General features: G+C 56.6%; 1 protein-coding gene across 4 annotated transcripts in view; it reads right to left on the bottom strand.

Moving 5' to 3' along the window:
- Ntrk3 (neurotrophic receptor tyrosine kinase 3) overlaps positions 1-24,915 on the bottom strand; it is a 227,872-nt gene that overhangs the window by 171,719 nt on the left and 31,238 nt on the right. For all 4 annotated transcript variants that reach the window (XM_070043209.1, XM_070043208.1, XM_070043207.1 and 1 more), the window contains exons 2-3: positions 19,793-19,867; positions 19,196-19,267 (exon numbers count right to left, since the gene is read on the bottom strand). In XM_070043209.1, the coding sequence (XP_069899310.1) occupies positions 19,196-19,267; positions 19,793-19,867 (147 nt within the window). The remainder of the gene's footprint in view (positions 1-19,195; positions 19,268-19,792; positions 19,868-24,915) is intronic.

Genomic DNA, 24,915 nt, shown 5'->3' on the forward strand with positions numbered 1-24,915 from the left:
ACCCTGCCCTCCATGTCTCATCTGAGACTGCCAGACAACGCCATTCATTTGGCCTTGCACAACTGGCTCTCTGACAGCCAGGCTCTGGGGCCTGGTGATAAGTGACGGTGATGATGATGGTGATGATGATGATGATGATGATGATGATGATGGTGATGATGATGATGATGATGATGATGATGATGATGATGATGGTGATAGCACTGGGTGCTCTGGGCGCCAGGAGCCTGACGCCACCCCTGAGGGCAAGCTCTAGACCCTAAGGATGGACAAGGGGGGAGACAGCCGGTCCTGCATAGACCCCCGTCCCGGTTACTCTTCTCCTCCCTGGGGAAAGCAGTCTCGGTACTCTGGGGAAGACACCCGGCTCCAGAAGGGCTCTCTGGGAAGGTCACCTGCCCCAGGGCCCTAGGACCCCTGCTGTCCTGCCACAAGGGCAGCTCCACGGACCGGTGGATCGAGCCTCCGAGAGAACCGGACAGCTGCATTCTTCTCTGGCCCTAAACACACTACGTTGCCAGGGGCCGCGGGCGGAGGCCGGTGCTGGGCGGCTCTTCCTGCAGGAGACCCCTGGCTGCAGTGGGTTCTGGAGGTCATGCCTCCTGAGGTTCCCACGCCCACCCACTCAGGCTCACTGAGAACCTCCGCGCCCACAGGCTGCAGGTCCAGCGGCTGGAATCACCTTAATGCAAATCTTACCTCCCCTCCACCAATGGCAGCCTTCCTGAAGATCCCACGTCTCCCCTACCCTGCTCCATCCCACAAGAGATCACTCCCTTCTTTATCTTAATCCAAATGTCCTATCGGAGATGGCTTCTGGAAAAGAGATCTATTTCTGGGCCTTCTGGGAAGCCTTGAGATCCAGGTCTCACTCCCGCCGGCTGCTCTGGGTGGGGGCTCTCCTCTGCTTCTTTTAGAAGGAACAAAATCCCATTCCACAGATGGGAGCGCCCTAACTGGACAGCCCTCACCTCCCTAAATGAAACAGAGGGACAGAGGGAGGAAGGGAAGAAAGGAGAGACACAGAGAGGAAAAGGAAGAGAGGAAGGGAAGGAGAGAGAGAGAGAGAGAAGGAAGGGGAGATAGAGAAAAGGAAGGGAAGGAAGGAGAGACAGGGGAAAAGGGAAGGAAGGAAAGAGAAAGAGGAAGGGAGAGACAGAAAAAAGGAAGGGAAGAAGGGAGGGAAGGAGAGACAGAGAGGGAAGAAGGGAAGAGAAAGGAAGTAAGAAATAAGGTAAAGGAATGAAAGGGAGGAAGAGAAGAGGAGAGGAGAAATGAGGGTAGAGAGGAATACAGGAAGAAAAGGAGGAGGGAAGGAGGAAGAGAGGGAGGGAAGTATGGAGGGACAGAAAGAGAGGACAGAAGGAGGGAAGAGAAAGGGAGGGAGGGAGAGAGAGAGGGAGGAAGAAAGGAAGGAAGGAAGGAAGGAAGGAAGGAAGGAAGGAAGGAAGGAAGGAAGGAAGGAAGGAGAGATGAAAAGATAGAAAGACGGAAGGACAAAGAAAGGGAAGACAAAGGGAGGAAGGAGAGAGGGGAAGTGGGAAGGAATGAAGGAGGGAGGGACAGAGGGAAGGGAGAAGGGAAAGGCCGAGCACCCTGTTTGCCTAGGACTATCACCGGGCCATCTGCCAGCTCCCAGGAGACGCCACACGCCTGACCAGGACACAGGGGCTGCCGCCCAACTGTCCTCCTGAAGACCAAGACCTTCTTTTCTACATCATCAATATATTTGCTTTCTCCTCAATTAAATTGCTGTAAAAGGGGGCGGGGTGGGGTTAAAGCCATTTGAGCCATTTTTATTCAGCTAAATTACCCTGGATGGCTCATTTAATGAACTTTAATGAAGCCAAAATGCTTTCTCTAATCAGATCTCGAGTGAGTGACGTGAGTGGCATGGTGACCTTAGATCAGGAGGCTGGGAGGCAGCTTTCCCACAGGCCCAGGGCGGGGCCGGCCCGGGAGTTCCCAGGGTGATTTCCTGGGAATCTGAGTCCGCGGTGCGTTCACAGGTACTGCAGGGTGAGTGCGGGGAAAGACATCCCCGTGCTTGAAAAAAAGACGGCGTCCAAGAAAATGAAACAGGCTTGCTGGGTGCAGAGGTACCCCCTCCCCACCCCGCACCTTCACCACAAGGAAGGATCCACCTCTCGAAGTTCATCACCTTGATCGGGACCCCCGGTCACCCCAGAGCTGGTGGTACGTGTGGAGTTTATGGCCAGATTCTTGGCGTAGCAGTAGTCTCCCCCCTCCTCAAAAAAAATCCCCGGGACCTGTGAACAGGTTCATTTCCCAACACAGGAGACTCCGCCAAGGGGATGAAGGGCACAGGTCATGGTCAAGACAAAATTATCCTGAGTGATTCTGCGGCCCCGATGTGACCGCCCAGGCCCTTACAAGTAAGGTAGCAAAGCAGACGGCGGGTCAGGGGTGGGGGGGGGGGGGGGAGAGCAGGAGTGACAGCACGTCACTGGATCTGTAGCTAGAAGAGGGGTCCAAGCCACGGGGGCGGTATCATGACCTCCAGACACGGAAGCCCACCAGGGGGGACAGGCTCTTCCCAGAGCAACCACAGAGACCCGTTAGTAACCCGCTAACCTACAGGTGCATGAGACAACAAATCCGCGCTGTCTGGCGTCACTAACCGAGGGCTCGAATGGGAAACTAGCCCAGCCCACTTCGGTGTCAGCAGGGAAGCCAAAAATATTTACAGATGAAGCTGGTCTCAACGTGCACCTTATTTTTGGAGACGGGGTCTCGCTGTGTAGCCCGGGCCTTCCTCGAGCTTCTGATCCCTAGTTGGAGCTACCTCGGCGCTCTCGGTGCTGGGATTACAGGCCTGAGCCCCCACGCCCATCCAGGCGGGCGCTTTTCAACAGAACTGGGGTATGGGAAGCAGTAGGTACGACGCCCCCCGCCTTGAGAAGCTGCTGGGGAAGCGTGGTGGGTCCTAGGCGGAGGGCGGCCTCCCTGGGCTGAAAGGCCCATTTCCAGTTGGTGCGGAAGCCCGAGCAATAAACCAAAACCAGGGTCCAGGAGGCGAGCAGGACACTCACCTGCCATTACACCCCTGAAATAGTTCCAGAAGCAATACGGAAAACCCGTTTTAGTAAGATAGCAGGGGTAGGGGCGAGAGGTGCTGCTCAGTTCCCCCCCTGCCACAGCCTACCTGCAGACCCCGGGCAGAGCCCTAGGACCCCCACCCTCAACCTGCATCTGGGCAGACAGGCATCCCCAAGGCCACCACCACCACCGGGCCATGGAGACAGCTTTGGGCCCGCCTGTCACCAGATTGTTTGAGGCTATTCTGAGGGCTCTCTGGACACGGCCAGGCCACCCACAAGGGCACAGAGCTCGGTGTGCAGAAGAAGACCCTGCGTGCCAGCCACAAGGCGCAGACGTGGCCGGGGAGACACACTCACGTTTCGCCCGACGAGAGCGTAAGGAGGACGCGGGGAGGACAGGCCCTCGGACTTGACCCATGCCGAGAGGCCGCTGCTGGCCGGGGGAGGGAGGAGACAGGTGCGCGCTGCAAGCCTACTGAGGAGCCTCGGGCCCTGGCCGCCCGAGGAGAGGCTCCTTCGAGGCCCAGAGAGGACGCCAAGGAGCGGAGACCTTGGCCCGGCACCTGGTTTGACGTCCTAGATGGCTGGAGCAGAAGCAGCCAGCGAGTCGAAGGGCTCGCAGAGGGGCAGACAGGGCAGGCTCCACGCACAGCCGCCCCAGGATGGCTGAGACCTTGGAACCAGAGCCTCCCAGGCCTCCTGCCCTTGGGGCTTCCCGGCCAGCTCCCTCATTTCAAACACCACAGCTGGGCCCTGTCTACCTCGCTTCCAACTAGAGCCCAGGAGCCCCTTGGAACAGCCTAAAAGGATGCACACGGCCCCGGTCCACTGCTGCTGAGAGCCAGAGACGGTGGAGAGCTACCGCGGGGCGGGGGGGGGGGGGGGGGGGGGCGCTAGGCGGGCAGGGGCCTGCTTCGGCCATGGTGTCTTGTCCTGGAGCGTGGCTGCAGGATCTCACACACACACACCCCCTGGCGCCCCCTATGCCTGCCAGTGGGCCTCGCTCCAGATCTGAGGGCTCTCCCCTCCCAAGCACGCAGCAAAATGGAACCCGGGGCAAGAAGGGGTGGACCAGGCAGAGCGGTGGCCGCTCTTTCCCCAGACACTGGCCGCCGCCATGAGCCCTGCGGTGCCCGGGAGCAAGGAGTCTTAAGTCAGACGCCATCAGGACAGCCCCAGCGGTTAACCAACCAGGATCTAAGGCTTCCAGAAGGTTCCATCGGGTTAAGCCGCTTTGGGATAATATGGATTCATGGGTGCCTTGTGGCGCCGTGCAGAGTGGTACCCATCTCTCTGAAGCGGAGATGTCGAACCTCCACCGCATTGGGCGTTGAGAATCAGATCAGTCACATGCCCCCCCCCCAGCCCGTCACGGGAGAGTACTACTGCCAGCAAGGATGCATAGACAAGTTGGATTCTCAGCCAACTGAGAAGGCAGGACGGGCGTTATTTAGACCTGTGGGAGGAAGGGAGGGGGAGGGACTCCCCCAAGTTCCCAAATCCTTGGGGATGGGGTGGGGGGAAAGGAGAGGGGGAAACAGGAACCACTGCCACAAGACACACACACACACACACACACACACACACACACACACACACAGAAAACTCACACCAGACAAGGAGCGCACACCCGACAGACACTGCTAAATGGTTTCCAATTAATTAACTGATTACACGATAGAACAGAAGGGGATTGGAAAGAGCGCTGTTGACCTTTAAGAATAATTAATATCATCAGGATAGCAAACTCATCCAAGGAAAATAATGAGGAACATTTCTCATATTGCATTCAAAAACCCTGGATGGGAAGGCAGATGGGTCTTAACTAAGCCCAGATTCCTCCTCTTCCTCCTCCTCTTTCTCCTCCTCTCCTCTGGCTTCTAGCTTCATTTTTTTCCCCAGCTCCCACCCAGCCTCTTCCTCCCCACGCTAAGATTCCCAGGAAGATAGAAGAGAGCCACGGGTCGCCCGCCTCGACACGCAGTTACTGTGACAAGTTGTAAGTAGGGAGGTTGCTCTGTTGACCAAGACCAATTAACAAAACACTACGCCAGGCACCAATGGCTTACGTGTGCCATCCCAGCCACTCAGGAGCCCGAGATCGGAGGATCAACAGTTCAAAGCCAGCCCTGGCAGAAAAGTCTGTGAGACTCCTATCTCCACAGCAAAAGCTGGAAGTGGTTCTGTGGCTCAAGTGGTAGAGAACTTGTCTTGAGCACAGAGTGGCTCAGGGACAGTGGCCAGGCCCTGAGTTCAAACCCCTCTCCCCCAAAAAAAGATGCTTAAGAGCGAGAGGCAGCCATATCATTGGTTCAAGTGAGTATCTGGAATCTTCTCTTCTTGTGCCCCCACCATGGTCCCCACCCAAAAGACACTGCCCTCCCCCCCCAACCTCGACTCCCATCCCCTTCCCCCATTCTCCCATCTGATGGATCCACAAAGCAGCAGTCTGTAGGATCTCGGGAGTTAAAGGTCCCTCTTACTCAACCTTCTAGCCCTAACGTTCTAGGGATGTCCTTCTGAGTTGACTTAGAATGAGCCCTTTGGTCCTAGGCAGCCTTCCTGGGTACTCTGTCTCCTTCCTGAATATCCAGAAACTTCTTCAGCCCCTCCTGTGACTCCCTGATACGCCCTCCCTCCCGAGCACCACCTCCACACCCATGTTTCCAGAGCGCTCTGTCCAGCCCTTTAGCTAGGTGCTTGTCCCGTCCCAAGGGTCTAGACAAAGACTCCTAACAACAGACACCCAGCTTTTCTCTCCCTACATGAGCCCCGAGGCCTGGTATTATCCCCGGGTACACGGTAGGGGCTCATCCTGCCCAGTGCGCCCAAGCATACACGGAAGTGGTACCCCCTCCACTCTTCTCCCAAGAGCTACAAGGGCGCCCGATTCACCCATTCAATTAAATGCCGACAACAGCTGTCCACACGGCCCGGTCTACCCAAACGGTCCAGTCCACGATTATTCCGAAATCCTGGCCAAGCTGTTTCCCTGTCACTCTCCAAAGGGTCCTGGTTCAGACAACGCATGACATGACCCCGTGCGTGTGCCGGGTTCTGGACATTTACTAGACACCCTGCCCGACGCTGGTTCACCAAATTCCCCAAACCGATTGATCATCACTTTAGTATCAGCATACAGGGCCACTGACTGGGTCACTCATGGGGTCACTCTCTCAGGCTTGAAATGCAAGGACTGGGGACTGGCTTTGCACCAGTTTGTCCACTGCTTCCGGGAAAACCCAGCAGTGGGATCTTGTCTGAAAAAAAAGATGACTTCTGGTTCAGAATCTGAATTTTCCACAGGATCTTAACTCCTCCCCAACACACACACACACACACACACACACACACACACACACTTGCTGGTCCTACAAAGCTCCCCATCCACGCCCAGCAGGTGCCCCTGCCCTGCTAATCCTAATCCTAATCTGGAGAATGGATGGGTCAGAGGGTGTTGGAGAAAGACCACCGGTGGATTCCACAAGCTCTGGAAAACGATCGGACACTCCACAAAAACCCAGCCAGTACCCCTGACCTCACCCCTCGCTCCCCCCCACCCCGTTCCTCCCCAAACTCTCCCATCTCTGCTCACCCCCAGCAGCTACAGATCTGACCCCTGTCCTTCCTCCAAAAGCTGTGTATCCCTTCTCCCTGCCAGCAGGTGCCAGCCCTGGCCCCTGGTTGGAGCTGCGGCCCTGGACTCCCCCACCCCAGGCCCTGGCCACTCACCCTGCCCCTTCTCTGTTCCACGCCCAGCGTGAGCTGCAAACCTCTCCTCTCCTCTCTTAATTACACTTCTCTGCTCCCTCCCTGTGAGTGGCCTTATGACTCAGGGTTTTAATTTATTCACCAAACAATGTCGTTACACCGGGGCTTTGTATAATTTAGAGCCAGCACAGTCTTTTGGCCTCTGTCACCCAATTCTGCAAAACGTTTGGAGGAAAGCAGTCCTCTCTCTCCGCCGTGGTGACCCCGCCGGCTTAAGGAAGAGACCAGGTACGAACCCTCATCTCCTCCCATGTGTGAGTGAGTTCCCACTCTGGAGAAGACACTGAGTCCTACAGAGACAAGGAGAGGGAGGAAAGAGAAAGGAAAAGTGCACGAGTCAAGGGCCTGGGCAGGGGCTGAGCTGCATTTCTGCTTCGGTAGAGTTCTTCATGCAACACACAAGGAAGGAGATTCACCCCGGGGTCACAGCCAGTGTTAGATAAAAGCACACAGGTACGTCTCCCGGGCCAGTATAACATCCCCAGCTCTTCACTTACGGACGTACCCAGCTCAAATGATTCTTCTCCTTTCTCTCTTCCTTTCTTTCTCTTCCTTGCTTGCTTCTCTTTTTCTTTCTCTCTTCCTTTTGCTCTTTTTCTTCCTTTCTTCTTCCTTCTTGCTTCCTGCCTTTCTCTTTCCCTCTCTTCCCCGCTCCCCCCCTGCCCCGTTCTGAACTCCTAGCCTTGCAGCAAACGCTCTCCTCCCTGAGCTCCCACACTGAGCTTGATTCTCTCCAACACCAGCGCGGCTATGGCTGACCTTGACTTCATGTAAAACCTTGAGCTTTGAACGCCAAGTGCAGACAATTAAATAACTCTCTGTTCATTTTCCTTGCTATGGAGACTTTGCCATAGTTATTACCAATAATCATGTGAGTAAACTGAAGAAAATTGGGATCCAGAAATAATTTCCTAAGACATCAAAATAATGAGCGCCTGTTGGGGGCTGGCGCTACCCACCGGCCTGCAGATCACCCCGCCGGCTCTCCCCAGGAAGGGCTGACGGCCCCTGTGATTCTGAGGGAGCGTTGGCCTGTGACAGATAAGGAATTCCCAGCTTAGAGGTCAGGTAGTGAAGTTCAAGGTCGCGAGGCTGCCCATGACTGCATGGAGTCTGTCCCCCGAGTCTGCACCCTGAGCGTCCCACGCAATGCGATCCGCCACGTCCGGCCTTGGCTCCTCCTTTCTTCCCACTCCCCCAGGAACAGCGGGGCCCTTGAGTCAGAAGTCACCCCCATCTCCAGATGGGGACTCCCTTTCGGGAAAACCTTCCAAGACTGAAGGGAGCAAGTCATCGCAAAAGGCAAACCACAGCGTCGCCACTCAGCCAGCCCTGCGCTCCCATAGTTTAGCCCCCCCCCCAGGTCCACTCACCCCACCCACAGGACCCATCCACTAGGAACAGGCCAGGCTTGGTCCTGGGAGATAAAAACAAACCCCATTCCGGCTCACAGCCCTTTAGCATCCCGAGCACTAGACAATTCCTCCACCCAGGGCAGCCCCAATCCTAAACCACCATCGGGGTCCACTGTGGGCAGGGCCTGGGTGGGGAGGGACTGGACGTCCTACACTCGGGTAGACCCAGACCCGTATCCACAGCCAGGCGGGCCGGCACACAGAGCTGGCCGCCCACCCGCCCCACCCCGCACGCCCCTAGCCCTGTGCATGTGCAGTGATGGACACAGGCTGGCCAGCCAGCAATGTGCACGGCCGTGCTAGAAGAGAGGCTCAGGGGAGGACAGGGCCTGGGGGGCTTCTCCCGGGGTTGGTGGTTCATCCACAGCTTACAGGTCCCCAGGACGGACAGGAAGGCTCCCTGGGCTCTGGCCATGGTGCTGAATCCCAAGAGGTGCACATAAAAACAGAGAGGTAGGAAAGCAAAGAACAGTAATAATGTCACCCCATCCACCCCCAGAAGGAGGGAGGGGGAGGGAGGAAGGGAAGGAAGGAGGGAGAGAGGGAGAGAAGGAAGGAAGGAAGGAAGGAAGGAAGGAAGGAAGGAAGGAAGGAAGGAAGGAAGGGAAAGAGGGAGGGAGGAAGATGGGTCTTCACATGTTCTCTTCAAGACTGCCAGGCTCCTGATCACACTTACAGAGGTGAAGGGAGGCCTGTGCCTCTTTTACAAGGGAAAGAACATGAGTTCCAGAGTGGACATCCACAGAGAGCAATCCATCGCGGCGGGGGTGTGGCCATGGGAAGCTGGTGTGTGACACGGGACGGAGAGGGGCTACGCGAGCAGGCGGGAGAGCGCTGGCATGGAGCGGGACATAACTCAGATTTCCTCTTTCTTCCCTTCTTGGCTTGCTCACCCATGTGCACTCATACACACACACACACACACACACACACACACACACACACACACACACATCCATTGGTCTTTCAAGTTTGCATCCTGTGACCTTCCTGACTCCTTCCCCCAGAATCCGCTCAAATCTAGGAACCTGTCTACTTGGTACGATGAGCAGTGGATGATAACACATCTTTCAGACATCAAGAGCTCAGGAAAGCTGACTCTGCCTTCCTGACCAGACTGAACATCCCAGCTCCCCCTTCCTTCCCCCCCCACCCCCCACGGAGTCCCTCCTGGCCCCGCCCTGCACTACCTACAAAGTCACATTGGAACCAGACCGTTCTTGTCCTGCTCGATAGCTACTTCCTAATTACGCGCCATCAGGGACCCCACTGCCATGTCACCAATAAAGCTATCAGATAGGTTTTCTAGGTCCCAGGAGAGGACGCCCACTGAGAGCGCGAGGGCGCAGCTACCCCAGGGTGAAGTGGTGAAATCTTCTAGATATAGGCAGCAGGCGCGGGTCTCCAGGTATTGGGGATGGCTTAGGGTCTGGCCCTGGGTAGCAGAAAAGTGGCCGAGTTTGGACCGTGAGACCTGGGTGGCAGTTCACGCGGCACTACGTTTTACCACCTGACTCTCGACGATCCATTCCCTCCGATCCCTCACCGGTGTGTGTGGGGGGCAGCAAGAGCCACGGCTTCTTGGTGCTGAGAAAGAAATGAGGCGTTGCCCTTCCGATGTGGTTTAGGAAGCATCGCAGTGCTGACGACCACTGTACTGCTGAAGGAACTGGGCGTCGTTTAGAAGAGGGAGACCTTCAGAAAGGATGCCGCACTCCACCATCCCCTGCCCAGGCCCCGGATGAACACGCTCACTCACACTGTACGGCTGCCCAGGGAGACCTGCCAGGGACCCTGTGGGTTTAACCAAAGAGAGTCCGGACTAGACACGGAGGCTCGGGCCTCTAATCTCAGATACTTTGGAGGTATGTGGAAGGATCATAGTTTGAGGCTAGTACAGACCCCAAAGAAAAGCTAGTGAGGACCTATCCAACAAACAAGCCAGCCAGGATGGCTCATTACTGTAATCCCAGCCCCCAAGGAGGCACAGGTAGGAGGAACGAAATCTAAGGCCAGTCCTGGGAGAACGCTAAAACTTATCTGACAGATAATGCAGAGCAAAAAAGGCTGGACATGTAGGTCCCGCCCAAATCATCGTCAAGCTCGAGATCCAGAGAGAGAGAGAGAGAGAGAGAGAGAGAGAGAGAGAGAGAGAGAGCAGAACAATGGCTAAGAAACTCCCTGAAGTTCTGGTACATGGTATGATCTAGAGCTAGAGAAAAGAAAGGGAGGTTCTAAGTGCCAGGTCTCTGAACAAGTGAACTCCCCCTCTGAGCTGCTGAGCCAGCCTGGGCCCAGAAGGGTTTCACCACCAGCCTAGGGATTACACGACCTGGCCACAGCCAGGAGTCACGCCGGGAGTCACGCCGGGAACTGGGCGGCTCCACTTCCCGTCCTGTCTTCACGCAGTTTCCTCCCCTCCTCAGGATCTAGGAGCCCGGGACCAGCCCCGTCTGACTAAGTCACTCCCTACAACAGTCCGCCATCTCTGAACGTCCGGTGTGGGTGTTGTAGGCTGCCTAGCAACCACCGGACGGGTTTTCCCGGGGATGGCTGTGGGCCAAGCACAAGATCTGCACCCACGAGGGAGAAGGGGGGGCGGGGAGAGATAAGAAGAACCCAGGGACCAGGGAAGAACAGACAGAGAGAGGGAGACAAAGCTGCTGGAGATCGGGGCTGCGGAATGCAATTATTAATATTCTAACTGGAGTTCTGACTGCTTAAGCTTTATTTAAGAACATGCCTGACTGTATAATTACAAGGGCTTAATTTGTTTTCTTTTCTGCACAATAAACAGGGAGCCACACGGTTGCTCTTTGCAAACATCGCCATTCCCGGTGTCGGCAGAAGTCCCTAGGTTACAGAGAAAGAGACCTGGAATGTGGCGAGAGAGCCCTGCTGGGCTCACTGGACACACACGGGGCGGGGTGGGCCACATACCCAGCTGACCTCCAGCTGAAACCCGGAGACACACAGACCCTTGCTAAGGCCAGTCAGAACTGGATGAAACCCCAGATCTGCAGAAGCAGCACGAGCAAAGGTCCTGAGGGAGGGAGAGAGGGAGGGAGGGTTGGCTGGCAGGCGGGGGTGGGGGGGCCTGGATATTAAGAAACAGTGTGGCAGAGGCAGAGAACACCAGAGAAGGTGCGGATGGTCCCCAGCTGGCCCCACACTCCCACCATGTCCTGCCACCCAGGACTCTGCCTGGACCTTCCATGCGCCTGGTAAACTGAGGCAGGGAGTCTGGTTCATATCCAAAGAGCATCAAGTCCACATAAAAGAGGATGTGATTAAAAGGCCTGAGTAACCTCCCTGCAGGCTGTGTGGAAAACAAAGGTAAGATGAGGTGGCCAAAGACAGCTCTGGAGACACCGAGAGAGAGAAAGAGGGAGACAGAGACAGAGACAACTCTAGAGACACCAAAAGAGAGACAGAGACAGAGAGACAGAGCCCGAGCCCTGGGGACACTTGTATGTGGGAGAGAGGGACCCCCAGAGGCCTGAGACACTAAACTCTGTGACTGATTCGGGGTACACTTGGAGAGACCACCACTGGCAGCCAGAAATGAGGCTAGCCAAAGACAGTGCACGCATGACTCCGTGTTCCTCAGACCCACAGAAACTGGGATGGCCGGCTCACCTCAAGGCCACCTAAAAAGATCAGAACTTCATCCTGCCGAGGGTTTAACCCGGGAAGAAAGGGAGAAACCCAGGAGAAAGAGATTCAAGACTGCTTGGCTTGCTAAGGAAGGAAGAGGACAGAAATTAATGACAAACTCCCTGCCCCCCCGCCGCACCCCGGGCCCTCCAGAAGGAACCCAATTCATCGTCACAATCCGTCCTGAACAAGAAAAACGGACAAAGCAGGTGTGGACAAATGGGGGAGCCGGGGAGCCTTGGCGGGGAGAGAGGAATAAAAACATAAAATCCACTGGCGATAATCAAGAGTGGAATCTAGAAGGCTAGGAAATGCACAGGCCACGGGCCACAATGCTTGCTCAGCGTTACAGCGAGGTTTTAAGCATTAAAAGTTGGCAAGGTTAGAAGAAGATTGAAAGTTCATAGCCAGCAAACCCTAGGAAAATGAGACCTTTGAAATCCGGAAGGTGGCGGATTCTGAAGGGAACCCGGGGAGGGGGAAGGAGGGAGGGCCATGAGCTCCCCACCACGCCGGCCCTCCCCTGCACGGTGCCGAATGGTAGCTACCAGACAAACAGAACCGATCAAGAGGGACGGAGTGCGTGATCCAGGGTCCCAGGACTCCTGAGGAGAGATACAAATGGATGGGAAGAGAAAGAGAAGAAAACTCCCTCGAGGAAGTGTGACTTCTGCCTCCCTGGGGAACAAGGATCATTCCAGCCGGGGGCCTCGGGAGAGGCCATTGCCCGGTCCACTGATGGTGTCAGTGGACTGGGAATTAACTGTCTTTGGACCAGGCGGACCTAATGTGTGGAGGCTGAGAAACACCGTTGGAAAACCTGCGGCTGGCTGAGTTCTGTCATACAAAAATGAACAAAGCCATTTGCTTGGAAGGTCGGGACTGGGCCATGTGTAAGCGCGACCTTCATTTTACAGGTAGAGAACAGGGACTACGGAGGAGGGGGGCAGGGCGGCCAGTGGACCAGGGCACAATGGAGGGGAGGAACCGAAGGGATCTGCAAGGCGCGGTCACCCGCAGGACCCACACACACACACACACAGGTGGGTGCAAAGGTCAGCATCTTCTCTCCTGGCCACCACCCGGCTAGCTCAGACACCGCGCTTTCCAAATCATTACATCTGTGACAAACCTATTCCGCTGACAGATGGCTCCATTTCCAAATCCCATTCTCGTGACAATTCTCCCGGCGTTTACCCGATGGCCGGGATCGATGGCCTGGAACCACGCGAGCAAGGGGCTACCACCGCCACCCCGAGGAAGTCCGCGTGGAACGCGGCCGTGACAGCGCCCGCTCCGGAGCCAGGGCCCCACCGTCCACCGCCTCCTCCCTGCGGCCAGCGGCCTCCCAGCTCCTCCCTGACCCGAGGCCCCAGGAACTTCCAGCCACCCTAGCATGGCCTCCTCACCCCCCAAGGCCCGAGCCACTGTCGGCCAGTGGTGAAGCACCCCGTGGGCTCCAGCCTCTGCAGATAACTCACTTGACCGCCACTGACTCACAGGTGCGTTTAAGCTCGCGGAGCGGCAAAGCAATCCCAGAAACAGCATCCCTCTCCCGGGCATGCAGAGACCCTCTCTCGGGTAAGAGAGCAAGGACAGGCAGGTAGAGCCCCCAGAACACACCAGGGTCAGTCCAGGCGTTCCTTTGCCTCCGGGTGCTTGCTCGCGTGTTTGGGTGGTTACTGAGGAATGAACTCGGGGCCTCAAACTCGCAAGGCAGGTGCTCTGCTAAGACAACCAGGCCTCCGGTCTTGTGTTTGCTTTTTTTGATTTTTCTTTTGGTTTGTTTTGGTCAGTTGTGGGCCTGGGTGCTGTCCCTGAGCTATTTTGCTCGATACCAACACTCTACCACTTTGACCCACAGCACCACTTCTGTATTTTTTTTTTTGAGTGATAATTGGAGATAAGAGACTCACAGGGACTTTTCTGCCCAGGGTAGCTTTGAACCACAATCTTCAGATCTTGGCCTCCTGAGTGTCTAGGATTACAATGGGCAGAGCCATGGGCGCCCAGCCCTTTTTAGTATTATTCTTATTATTGGCATGGGTCATTTTCTAAGGAGCGCCTTGCTTTTATGCCTCCTACCTGTGTTTCCTCGTGCCCCCGGGGGTGATAGGTGAGCACTGAGTCTGCCCAGCCCCCACCCCACTGCGATGCAGGGGTCGGGGGGGAGCTCTTAGGTCCGGTTTGGCCTCTCAATGGTGATCTTCTCATCTGCATCCCCCAGGTAGCTAGGCCTACAGGACCTTCCCTCTTGATGCTTCGCTCTGCTTTCCAACCACAACGAAAGCTCGCTTCTCTCTCCCTCTACACGCCCACAGGTCAGCCGTGGCATGGCTGACGTCATCTTCCCAGAAAGACATGGGCTAATGAGGCAGTTTCGGTCGGAACACGCAGGGCAGAGGGGGAGAGACCCAAAGGCCCCCACACAGAGCCTGGGACCGCTTCCACCCAGCGAGTACGCAAGGTCAGGGGTGGGGGGCATTCACCCACTTTCAGTGCACGTCGGTGACCAGCTTTAGAATACTAGAACAGGTTCATGTCCCAAGGAAAACCCCCTGGTATATTTCTCTTCGTCACAGTGAGAACTGTCCGCTATGAAGGCATTCTGTGTGAGAGATCATGGTGTGATGTGATTTATGGCATCTGAAAGAGTTAAAAAAAAAAAAAACATTTCTGTTTCAGCGTCTGAGACAAAGTCTCATTCTGCAGCCAGGAACTTGTAACCCTCCCACCTCGGCCTCTCCAGTGCTGTGATTATAAGCATGAGCCACCATGCTCAGCTGGAAGGCTCTTAATGTGTACTTTCTATGACTCACTGGCATACCAAGGTGACTGACATACTACCACCTAAAAAAATCACAGTGGCTCTTATGATGGGTCCACGATTCTCCACTGCATCTCTGAAACAAGTAGACTACTCCCGCTTTCCCAGTGAAGGGGTCACGACAGTAATAGGTACAACAGACGGGTCGATGTTCCACTGGGTCTACCAACAGAGCCAGAATTAAAACTCAAGCTACACAGTTCAAGCTCATAATAAACCAAGCTCATCTCTCCTGGCTGTCATCCCCTCTAACTCAGGAGATAGGGGCTGCCCACCCAGTGTCCCAGAAGGCGGGGGACGCTGATATTTCCTCTTCTCCTACCCACTTGGCATTGCTGACTTTCTCACCTTGGCAACGTAACAGGCTGGGCAGGATCCTACCCGAATCAGGACATTCTCCACCTGACCAGGCAGCCACCGGCTGGCCTGCCCTGCCGACGCTCCCGTGCGTGTTTGCTTACACCAGAGCCAGGAGTGGATCCGGCTGACATCCTGAGCCTTTCAGAAAAGAGCAAGCGAACTGAATGCAAGCCATGTCTCCACCACCACCAACAACTCCAAGGGATTAAATAAATTCTTTCGGCTTGCTGGAATCTTACATTAAATATTCTTGGAAATAAGTAGGCCACGGGCTAATGCGAAGAGATCTTTCATAATAAAGACATTCGGTTTGTAATGTAACTGTTGTGATAGGATTTGACCTAAATAGGAAAAGAAACCAAACATGGCTTTCTCAAGCTGAGCTGTCCGAGGATGGATGGTTGCTGAATCTCCAGGGGAAAAAAAAAAAACAACATAACAGCTCTCTAATAAAAATTTAAAGACACCCCACATACACACCCACACCCACAATCCCTCCACGAAGAAGTTCTTCACTGTGAAGGAGAGAGAGAGAAATACTCCTAGGATGTAACATGAACTCCAGAGTCGGGGGAGATGGGGGCTGACCATTCCTCTACCTCACCGGCTGAGGGCTGGAGATGCATGGCTTCTGAGACCCCGTGTTCTTTGTCTAGAAAATGGGTACGAGGAGGCCTCACTGAAGCTGCTAAAGCAGCATGGAGGCTTGAGCCGAGCCCACATGTGCAGAAGTTCTACTCCCTGACACACAGTAAGCTCCCAATCAACTGCAGCCTCCCCCGTGGAGGACACTGTGTCGGATGAAATGTTCAGGCCCAGCCTTGCTACTCAGGGAAGGGTCTCTCTGTGGGGGATAAAGAAGGCCCCTGCTTCCCACGGGCAGTTAGGAGCCCTGGGCGGGCTCGTGGAAGACATGAGGTTTCAGGTGGGGGCTCCCCTACAGAAATGAGCTGGAAGCTCCATCAGTGGCCATTGTTGAGGTCTTCAGCGACATGAACAGCATTTACAGAGGGCCTGCAAGGAACCTACGGCAAGAGGGACCATCGGGGGAGGACAGGGCGCCTAGCAGGGTTCATTCACAGAGGAAAGACACGGGAGATTGACAGGCAGAGACCGAGTGACAGAGGGGTAGACCGCTGGCAGAACAGAAATCCAGCGTCCCCAGAATAGAGAGGGTCGGGGAAAGGCCGGCAGGGACGCCCCGTCCCCCCTCTGTGGTGGCCTTGCTACCCCCACCAGTCACGGACGTGATTACTGGCGGCATGAGCAGCTGTCCGTTCCTGAACGTCATTCGCCAGGCACTTGGCAAAGTGCTGGCTGGGCACCTGGCATCCAGTCCTTCCCAACCCCGGGCCTAGAACAGACACGGGCAATGCACACGCGCTCCACCTCCCGGGACAGCCGTTGCCACGGGTTCTCTGGGAAGTCTTTATGATCTCTGAGGATCCTCAGTCCACACACAAAGGCCAAGGGTCTCTGAGTCTGTCAAAAAGGACTTTCTGGAAGAACATTCATCGGTATTGGATTTTTTTTTTTTTTACACATCTGGTTCAATGATAAAGAAAAACGGATCCGTCAGAAGGACACCGTCACACATAAACCTGGAAGGAGGGTCCGGAGAAGCCATCCACCCGCAGCCTCCTCCAGAGCAAGCCACTTGGCTCTGTCATCTTTGGTTCCTGCTTGTGGGCAGACAGCTCAACCAGTCAGAATAGAATATTCTGCAGAGGGGAGGAGAAAGGATTTCTCAGCCATAGGGGCCAGGAGGAGGAAAGGAAGGAGGGGGAGAGAGAAAAGAAGAAGGGGGAGAAAGAGAGAGAGACAGAGACAGAGAGCTCACCAGCCGCCAAGCCAGGGCTCAGCAGTTAATGCTGGAGTAAGTGATCATCCCGTGATTTCTCAGCTGGGCTGCAGACTTGTAAATGCATTTAGGAGACAGAAATAGAAGGTCCTAGGAAGCGGCAGCGAAACCTGGCCTGTTTGCCAGCAGAAAAATGTCCCAAAGCCGCCAGGAAATTCACTCAGTCAGGATGGGGGGCGGGGGGGGAGGGAGGCCATGCTTCATCAATGAGAAGAGCTAATAAACAAAACCCGGAGGGGTGGGCAGAGGGTGGGCCTCGTGCCTCGGACTCTGCCCTGGGGACCTGGGGCCCCTCTGCCCGGGGATGGACTGTGAGGACCCGTGCTTCTGGGCCTTCACATCCCCCCCAGTACCACGGCAGGTGCCTTAGAAAGAGCCGCAGATGTGACCAGGGGAACAAGGGCCAAGGACACAGGCAGGCGCCACGGTAACCATCGGGCCTGAGGAAACCAGCCCCTCTGCTCCCAGGCCTGGCCAACCTCACAGTCACCAGCAGAGCCTAAATCACCCCGAAAGAAGAGGGGGGGTACGGAGGGAAGGAGATCTTCTGGAGATCTCAAGGACAAACTAAAGATACAAGCCCTGAGGCGCAGCCTCACCCCTCTCCTGAGAGACACGGCGGGGCATGGGGGCGGGGGGGGGACAAGGTCCCACAGGGCCCTGAGGCAGAAGCGCCGGCGTCCCTCACACAACGATGCCCCCCCTACCCCACCAACGGGCGCTCTGGTCACCCTAGTGGCCCACAGAGCCCTGGTGCTCAGCCCGGCCCGGCGAAGGGCTTTGTTCTTAGCTGCTGGCCTTTAGCATATTTCTGGCTCATCACTGGATTCCCCAGATACTCTTGGAATAAAAAGAAAAGAAAAAAACCAGCAAATCTGGCATCTCCACCCCACCGGCCCCCACCCCCGCATGGCTCCGGCCAACCAGAACCCCTCGCCGGCTGCCCCTTTGGAGGGGACACGCGGTCCCTGGCCGTCCCCTGTCCCCACGGGGCCTGCTGTGGGCGTGTGGCTCTGCGACCTCGGGAGGAGTCACTAGGAAGAGAGAGGTTTCTCAGATGTCAAAAGCCCTTTTCCCTTGGGGAGGGGGGGACCGGCGTTTACAATGGAACTCAAATCCCCAATAAAATAAACACCTGGAACATCTGGTCCCAGCTGCAGCCGTGAAGAAGGAGTCACAGGAGGAGACTGGCACCGCCAAGGCTAAACCAGGACATGGAGCAAGCATGGAGCCGGCCCGGGGGGGGGGGGGTGGAGACAGGGTCACGGGGGAGGGGGGGCCAACCTCCAGGCCCTCCTAGAGGCCAGCCTCCACGCTTCGCTTCCCGGCAGCTCCCCTCAGAAGTTCTGCCTGTCCATAAGCAGCTGCGAGCCCGCCTGGCTGTCCTTCCCACGTCCAATGACAACCCCGCGTGGAACTCTCCAATGGTGAAAACCAAGTCCAGGCCCCACAGGTATGTCCCCCCCTCCCTGGCCCCGTTTCCCCTCACCCCAGTTGGGTGCTGTAGAGTCTCTGTTCTTTGGGAACACAACCATTGGACAATCAAGAGGCCATTGTCCCGGGGGCGGGGGGGGGGGGGGTGGAGGAGCCACATCAAAGGGATGTGGGGGTGGGGCACTCTCCCATGCCTCTCTACCTGCCTCCTCTCCCGCCCGCCTGCTCTCCAGTCCTCCCAGCCAACACCTGGGTCTACGGACACACAACAAGGAGATCCCTGCAAGGTCTAGCCGATCCCCGGGGGAATCACCCCACCCATGAGACGCAGCAGGGAGGGGAGAGAGGAGGGGGAGGCACGGAGAACCACATAACCACCCCTGCATCCCAAAGAAAGCTCTGGGGCCTGAAACAGGTGCCCTCACTTCTCTGAGCGCTCTCTCCAGAGAACCTAGCATCAGTCCTGCCTGCCTTCCTCCTCCAATCCCCCCTCAACACACAGGCCTACAAGGCCTACTGGTGTGTGAAGGGCCGTGCTTACATAGCATCCAAGGTGAACTCCCTTTTACTGCACATGACTTCAGGAAAAGCATCCTGGCTTAGGGAATGAAGAAATGATCGCCTCTCAGCCCTGGTCCTAGAGGCTTTCCCTTCTGATGAGAGATGGAGGGAGAAGTAGATCGAAAGCCTCATTTTGAAGTCGCCCGTGGGCGCTGGGTCTGGAAGAAGGCCTGGGTGAGGGGTGGGCAGCTTCCCGGCCTGGCCCACGCCCGCCAGCGCCCGCCCCCCACAGCGCAGCTCCACTCACATGTAGTGCAAGTGCGGGTTCTTGGCGAAGGCTCTGGGCTGGATGCTCCTGAGGCCCGAGTTCTTGATGGTCCTGGACAGGGGGAAGAGAAGGTCAGGTGAGCTCACAGAAGGGAGCCTGCAAGAGGTCTGGCCTCTGCCCGTGCCCTACATCCCAGCCGCCATCCCTCTCACCCCTCCTGGTCAGCAGGTGAGGACAGGGTCTCCTTCTCCTACAGAGACAGCAGGGCTGACAGCGCCCTGTGCCTTCCAGGCCTCCCTCCCGGGGAGGGGGGGGATGTGCCCACAGCCAGGGGTGCCGGGACAGCAGGTAGCGGGGAAACTAGCACTGGGGAGGGGAATGTGGTTTCAGCACAAGACCCAGGAAGGGCCTGGCGTAGGGCTGGCTGGAAACCCGGCTTCGGGGGTGAGACGTACAATCCGAGGGCCTCTCTTGGTCCCCTCAGATAGCCCCACCCTCCCCAAAGAGGCCTCAAGATGGGAGGGGGAGCGCAGACAGCAAGCTCGCAGTGTCTGCGAGGAAGCTCTGGAGGAGGCCCCGCCCAACCCCGCCCGGCCCCGCCCCATCCCGCCAGGCCCGCCCCCCCCCCTCACTCACAGCTTCTGGAGTCCCGTGTACAGCTCCATGTCCACCGCATTGAGTGTGTGCAGCCCCCGCCAGTTCTCTATGTGTCTGTGGGAGGAGAGGCAAGAGTCAGGTCTCCGGGAGCCACGGCAGCCCTCTACCCTATTCCTGAACCCAAACCCCGGGGCCGGCCTCCCGCCAGCTCGGCCAGTACCTGGGAGCCTCAGTTTCCCTCCTCTGCATGGTGCGTCTCCTTGGGAGAATGGAGTAGGCGCGTAGGATCCAGTCACCCGGCTCATGGGTATAGCATTTAGTGTCTCCCCCCCACCCCAACCCAGCTCCTGAGAGGTTCCATTCTCTAAAGACTTAAAACCCAGGCCCCCTGCTCGGCGTTCCTAACACTTTTCCACCTGCGCCATTTCCACTTAGCACTTCCTGAGGGCAAGCTCTTCTTCTCTTTAAATATTAATAGTTTTGGGAGCCGAGGGTGTGGCTTGTTGTGTGGGCGTGGCTTGACACGTGGGCCTGTTTTGCCTGTGGGCGTGGCCTTGGGCAGGCAAAGCCTAAAAGAAGGGATCAGAGACTCACATCCCCACTCAGGGGACCAGGGATTCATCCATCCTGGAGCTCAAGAAAACCCATGGCTTCGGCGGGCAAGGGAGGCACCTGGTGCCTGGAAGAGGGTGTGGGGTGCACAGTTTTCATCTGTGAGCCCCAGGCGAGTGCTTTCCCCTCTCTGGCTTTCTCCTCTCATTTGTGAAACACAGGACCCAGCCCTGCTTGGCGGTTTCCCCTGTGAAGATCTTTGTTGCGCTCTCCCCCGAGAGACCTGCATTTAAGGAGGTTTGTGCCTAGCAAGCATGCCACATTCATTAAGTAATAAAATTCATCTTCTCCGATTTAGTAATCAGAGCTATAAATCACTGTTAACCAGAGCTTTATCATCGACAGACACAAACCAGTACCAACTGGCCTGGTGCAGCAACTCCGGCCCAACGCAGAGAAACGGAGAGCCCTGTTAGCGTGAGAATCGCCCCAGGTACCGTCTTGTTAGCTGCTTTCTTGCAACTGACAAAACTGACTGCCTTTGGGTGTCCCCAGGTGGAAAGCTATCCCACTGCTGGTTTCCAGGAACCGTCCCTGCTCTATCCCCGTGGGAAAGGCGACCTTCCACGCACCCCTGACAACCCACAATCACCCGAGGATCTCGGCAAAGGGCCCCACCCTGCTGCCCTGCCCAGATCCAGGGGTCTCACCGTGGCCTGTGCCCACCGGGTCTCAGGACGATGTCAGGGGGCAGGGCAGAGGGGTAGCAGCTCAACCAGCTGCTGTTCGGGACCAGAAGAGTGACCGCCACCCGCCCCAGACAGCTCCTCCCGACCCTACCCCACCACGCCCTGCCATCTGCGGCCACCCAGGCCTTGGGAAGCGTCACGGAGCCACGCGGTGACAAGAGAGGCCAAGAACTTGTTTGGTAGGACGTTCTCCCGGAGCCCCAGCTGGGCAGCCAGAGACGCTGGCATCTGCCAGGGCCGTGGACCAGGTGGCCACGTTAGCTTCCAGTCCAACTCCCAAGTCTTATCCCTGGGAGCTCTGCGGCGGCGGGGCAGTTTGTTTGGTCTGGTCCCCACCAAGCCAGCCACCCTGGCCACACTTCAAATGTCAAAGCAGCCCAGGAGGGCGGGGGTAGTACAACCTGTGCCAGCTAAGTCCCTGTGCCTTGCTGGGGCCTGGCCATGCGGGTTACCAGCTAGATCTCAGCGCTTGTACCATGTTCCATTCATGGGGGGGGGGGGGGGAAGGAGGCGTCGGCAGCCTGGGCGGGTCTCCTCCCACCGAGCAGCTGTCAATCAAATTGTTTACCCAGATGAAATCACTTTTCCCAGCCCACATTAGCATTCCCGTCACGGGGCTTTGATGACCGCAGAGCTGTCCATCATTACTGCACCCGAGAACTTCGCGTGTCCTTATCTCTCTCGTTCTCCACCCGCCCCCGCTTCCACACCAACCCTCCCCAACTTGAGACCCACGTTGAGATGCAGTGAAGTGAATGAACCCTGGAGGCCCAGTCCTCTGCAAGATAAAAATAATGGTTTCCACGGGGGCCGGGGGTGGGAGCAAGTCTTGCTAAATCAGGAAATGGCATTCCCCCCCCCCCCATAGGCAAGGGACATCAGGGTGGCTTGAAACCCAAGTGCTACAAAAGTAGTTGGCAAACTATACCCCGGGGACCAAAACCCAGCCTGCTGCCTGTTCATGATCACCCCCCTGAGCTGAGCCATTTGCATACTCTCTCTATATAGATATATGAAAAGAAGAACCATAGTTTGTAGTCTGTTAAAAGTAGATGGGATTCAATTTTCCGTGTCTAGCCCTGCTCGCTCACCCCCATCCATCCGTGGCTAGCTTTCAAGTTGCAAGGAAGTTGCTACACAAACGATTTGGTCCACAAAGCCTGAAATATTTGCTCTCCAGCTCTCCACAGATAAAAAAGCTCCCCACCCTGCCCACGGCCCAGCGGCCCCACGGCCCCCGCGGCCCTTCCCTTCCCCATGGCACCACAACCCCCATCCAGGCTACTTCTCCAGCCCATGCCTCTGTTTCCTCAGCTGCTAATTAGGAGTCATAAAATGCCTGTCTCCTAAGAATGGCCTGGGGCCCAGACACCAGTGGCTCACACCTATCATCCTAGCTACTCAGGAGACTGAGATCTGGTTCAAAGCCAGCCTAGGCAGAAAAGTCTACGGGAAATCATGTCCAATTAACCAACCAAAGGCCACGAGTTCAAGCCTCAGTTCGGCACAAACGCCAAAAGAATGGTGTGAGGATTGAGAAAGGAATGTTCACGCAGCCTCACTGCAGCAGGCCGGCCGAAGGCCCGGGGTTTGATTCCCGGTACCACCAATCGGCACAACGCAGGCTTCTGGAAGCACTAGCCATTGTGGAGTTGTTCTTTTCCCCGAACCCTCACAGGGTCTGAGGCATCTTTTCTTGGATTTCTTCCCGAAAATGTTGGGGGTTTAGGGGTCATTCTTCATTTTAAAACAATAAACAGACATGGGGCAGAGGGGAGGGAAGGCAGGGAAAACTGCCATCCGTGACCTCCGGGGAAACCACTGGACCATGCACAGGATGCGGATGCATGTGGCTGGGGTGGGGGGGGGAGGGGAGGGAGGGTTAAGAACAGGTTCGGAGCCGGAGTACAGCAGGACCGGGGCGGGGGGGGGGGGGGGGGGGGGAGGGCCACAGCCCTTGGCATTCACAGACAACCTCCGTGTCTGCCAAGTCTGGCTGTGACTCACCGCCGGGTACCAGCCCGGCGAGCCGGGTGATGGTAACTGCTGGCAGCCATTAGGAGGCCACAAGTTGAAACGGAAGAGGCTGGCTCCACAAAGCGTCATAAATAAACCCGAGGCGGTGAGCCATCGGTTCAGTCCAGTCTCGTGAGGGGTAAATGGTGGGTGCTCTGCATAAGTCCATGCTATGGCGTTGCCCCTTTGCAGGGGTTTTTCTTCCAGGTGGCTTGGTGGTGGTTGTTTGGGGGGGGGAGGGGGTGTTGTTGTGCAGTATTTATTCTGTCCTTGGAAAAACACTACATATGAATTGTTAAAAGAAGGCCTGATGTTGAGCCCTGGGCAGGCAAAGCACTGAGCCCTGTTCTCCCCTCTTCTCCGTCCACTACCCCTGCTTTAGGGTACTGAGATAACGGGGGTGGGCAGAGCCCCCCCCCAGGAGATACTTGGCCCGTGGCTTGGTTGTCACCACCGAGGAAGGAGAATGACGCCGGCCTGTCGTGGCGGAGGCCGGGGATGCTGCCGATCGCTGCCACGCATGGCACAGCCCCACAGCTCGTCAGTCCCTGGCACACGCTGCCCTGATTGCTTCACGGCCAACGCTAGGAGACGGCAGGCCCAAACGACAGAAGCTTGCCCAGAGCCCCTCCGAGGGCAGAGCCCCGGAGGAGAAATAAATACCACGGCCCCGGCTCCCGCGAACCTGCTCGAGTGGGATGAGAGACACTGTGGCCATCTCCACGCATGGCCCGAGCCAGGCTGGGCGTCAGGGAATGACCGCACACAGCCTGTGCAGGCCTGTTAGATAAACCCTCGGACAGGACGGGTGTCCACCCGCAGCGATGCACGCAGGGCCACAGGCTCCCGCTTCAGCCCGGCACTGGAACGCGGCCTGGCATTCATTCAGTATCCACAGAGAATACAAAAATCCTCTTGTGCTGGAGTAAGTCAGATCCTGCTTGCGTAGTCTCCTCTTCCTCTTTCTGCTTGGCTTGGGCGGCACGAAAGTGGACTTGCAGGTCTCTGACTGCACAGTTCCCGTTTAATTAAAACGGGGCCACGCGATACGCTCAAGGGCCAGTTCCACCCCTCTCGCCGTTGTTGATACTCAATGCTGGTCATTGCCTCTGCATAGAGAATTCTAGAATGTAGAACCAGTTCCAGTGCCATTGAAGCCTGGAGAACTAACGTGGGAGGGAGCCTACAAGGTCACCTTCACCCGGAAGGCCTTCCTCGTCCACTGGAGGGGACCGGGGCTTGGCGGCTGGGCCTTCGGGACAGCCTTCCGTCTCTCCTGTAGACGAGGAGACGGTGCCCGGACCTCTTCCATACCTCCCTCTCACAACACACTCCTTACTCTCTGTGCCCCAATCCTCCAGACTGGAAAATCCAAATGCAAAACGCTTCGCCTTCCCAACTTCTTCACCAGGTGTTTCTCTCATGCCTCTTTGCCTTCTTCAGCCTGCGGACGGGACATGATCTGAATTTTCTTGATAACTCTGCATTTTCTAGATCCTTCTCTCATGTCCGACAGAGGGGTGGTGACTGGGGGGGGGTCACCATCTCTTGCCCCAAGGGCCCATCCCTCCTTCCGAGATTGATGCATCTCATGTCTCCTTTGGTGGCTCTTGGTACGCAGTGGCTCAGAGCCGGCGCTGGAGAATGTCTGCAGGCTGGGAGTGCCAGAGGCCCAGCGGTTCACGCCTCTCCGGTCCTCAGTTTCCCTGGGGAAAATCTGGGGGCGGTTGAAGTTTACAGCAGGCAATGCCGGTGCGTTCCATTCAGCAGGCACGCACCGCGTCTGGGCGATGAACAGCTGGTTCCGTGACTATTGTTGGAACTGCGTGGCAAGGAAGAGTAAAT

This window comes from Dipodomys merriami, unplaced genomic scaffold, assembly GCF_024711535.1.
Source record: "Dipodomys merriami isolate MVZ:Mamm:240054 unplaced genomic scaffold, mDipMer1.0.p SCAF_33, whole genome shotgun sequence".
Lineage (NCBI taxonomy): Eukaryota > Metazoa > Chordata > Mammalia > Rodentia > Heteromyidae > Dipodomys > Dipodomys merriami.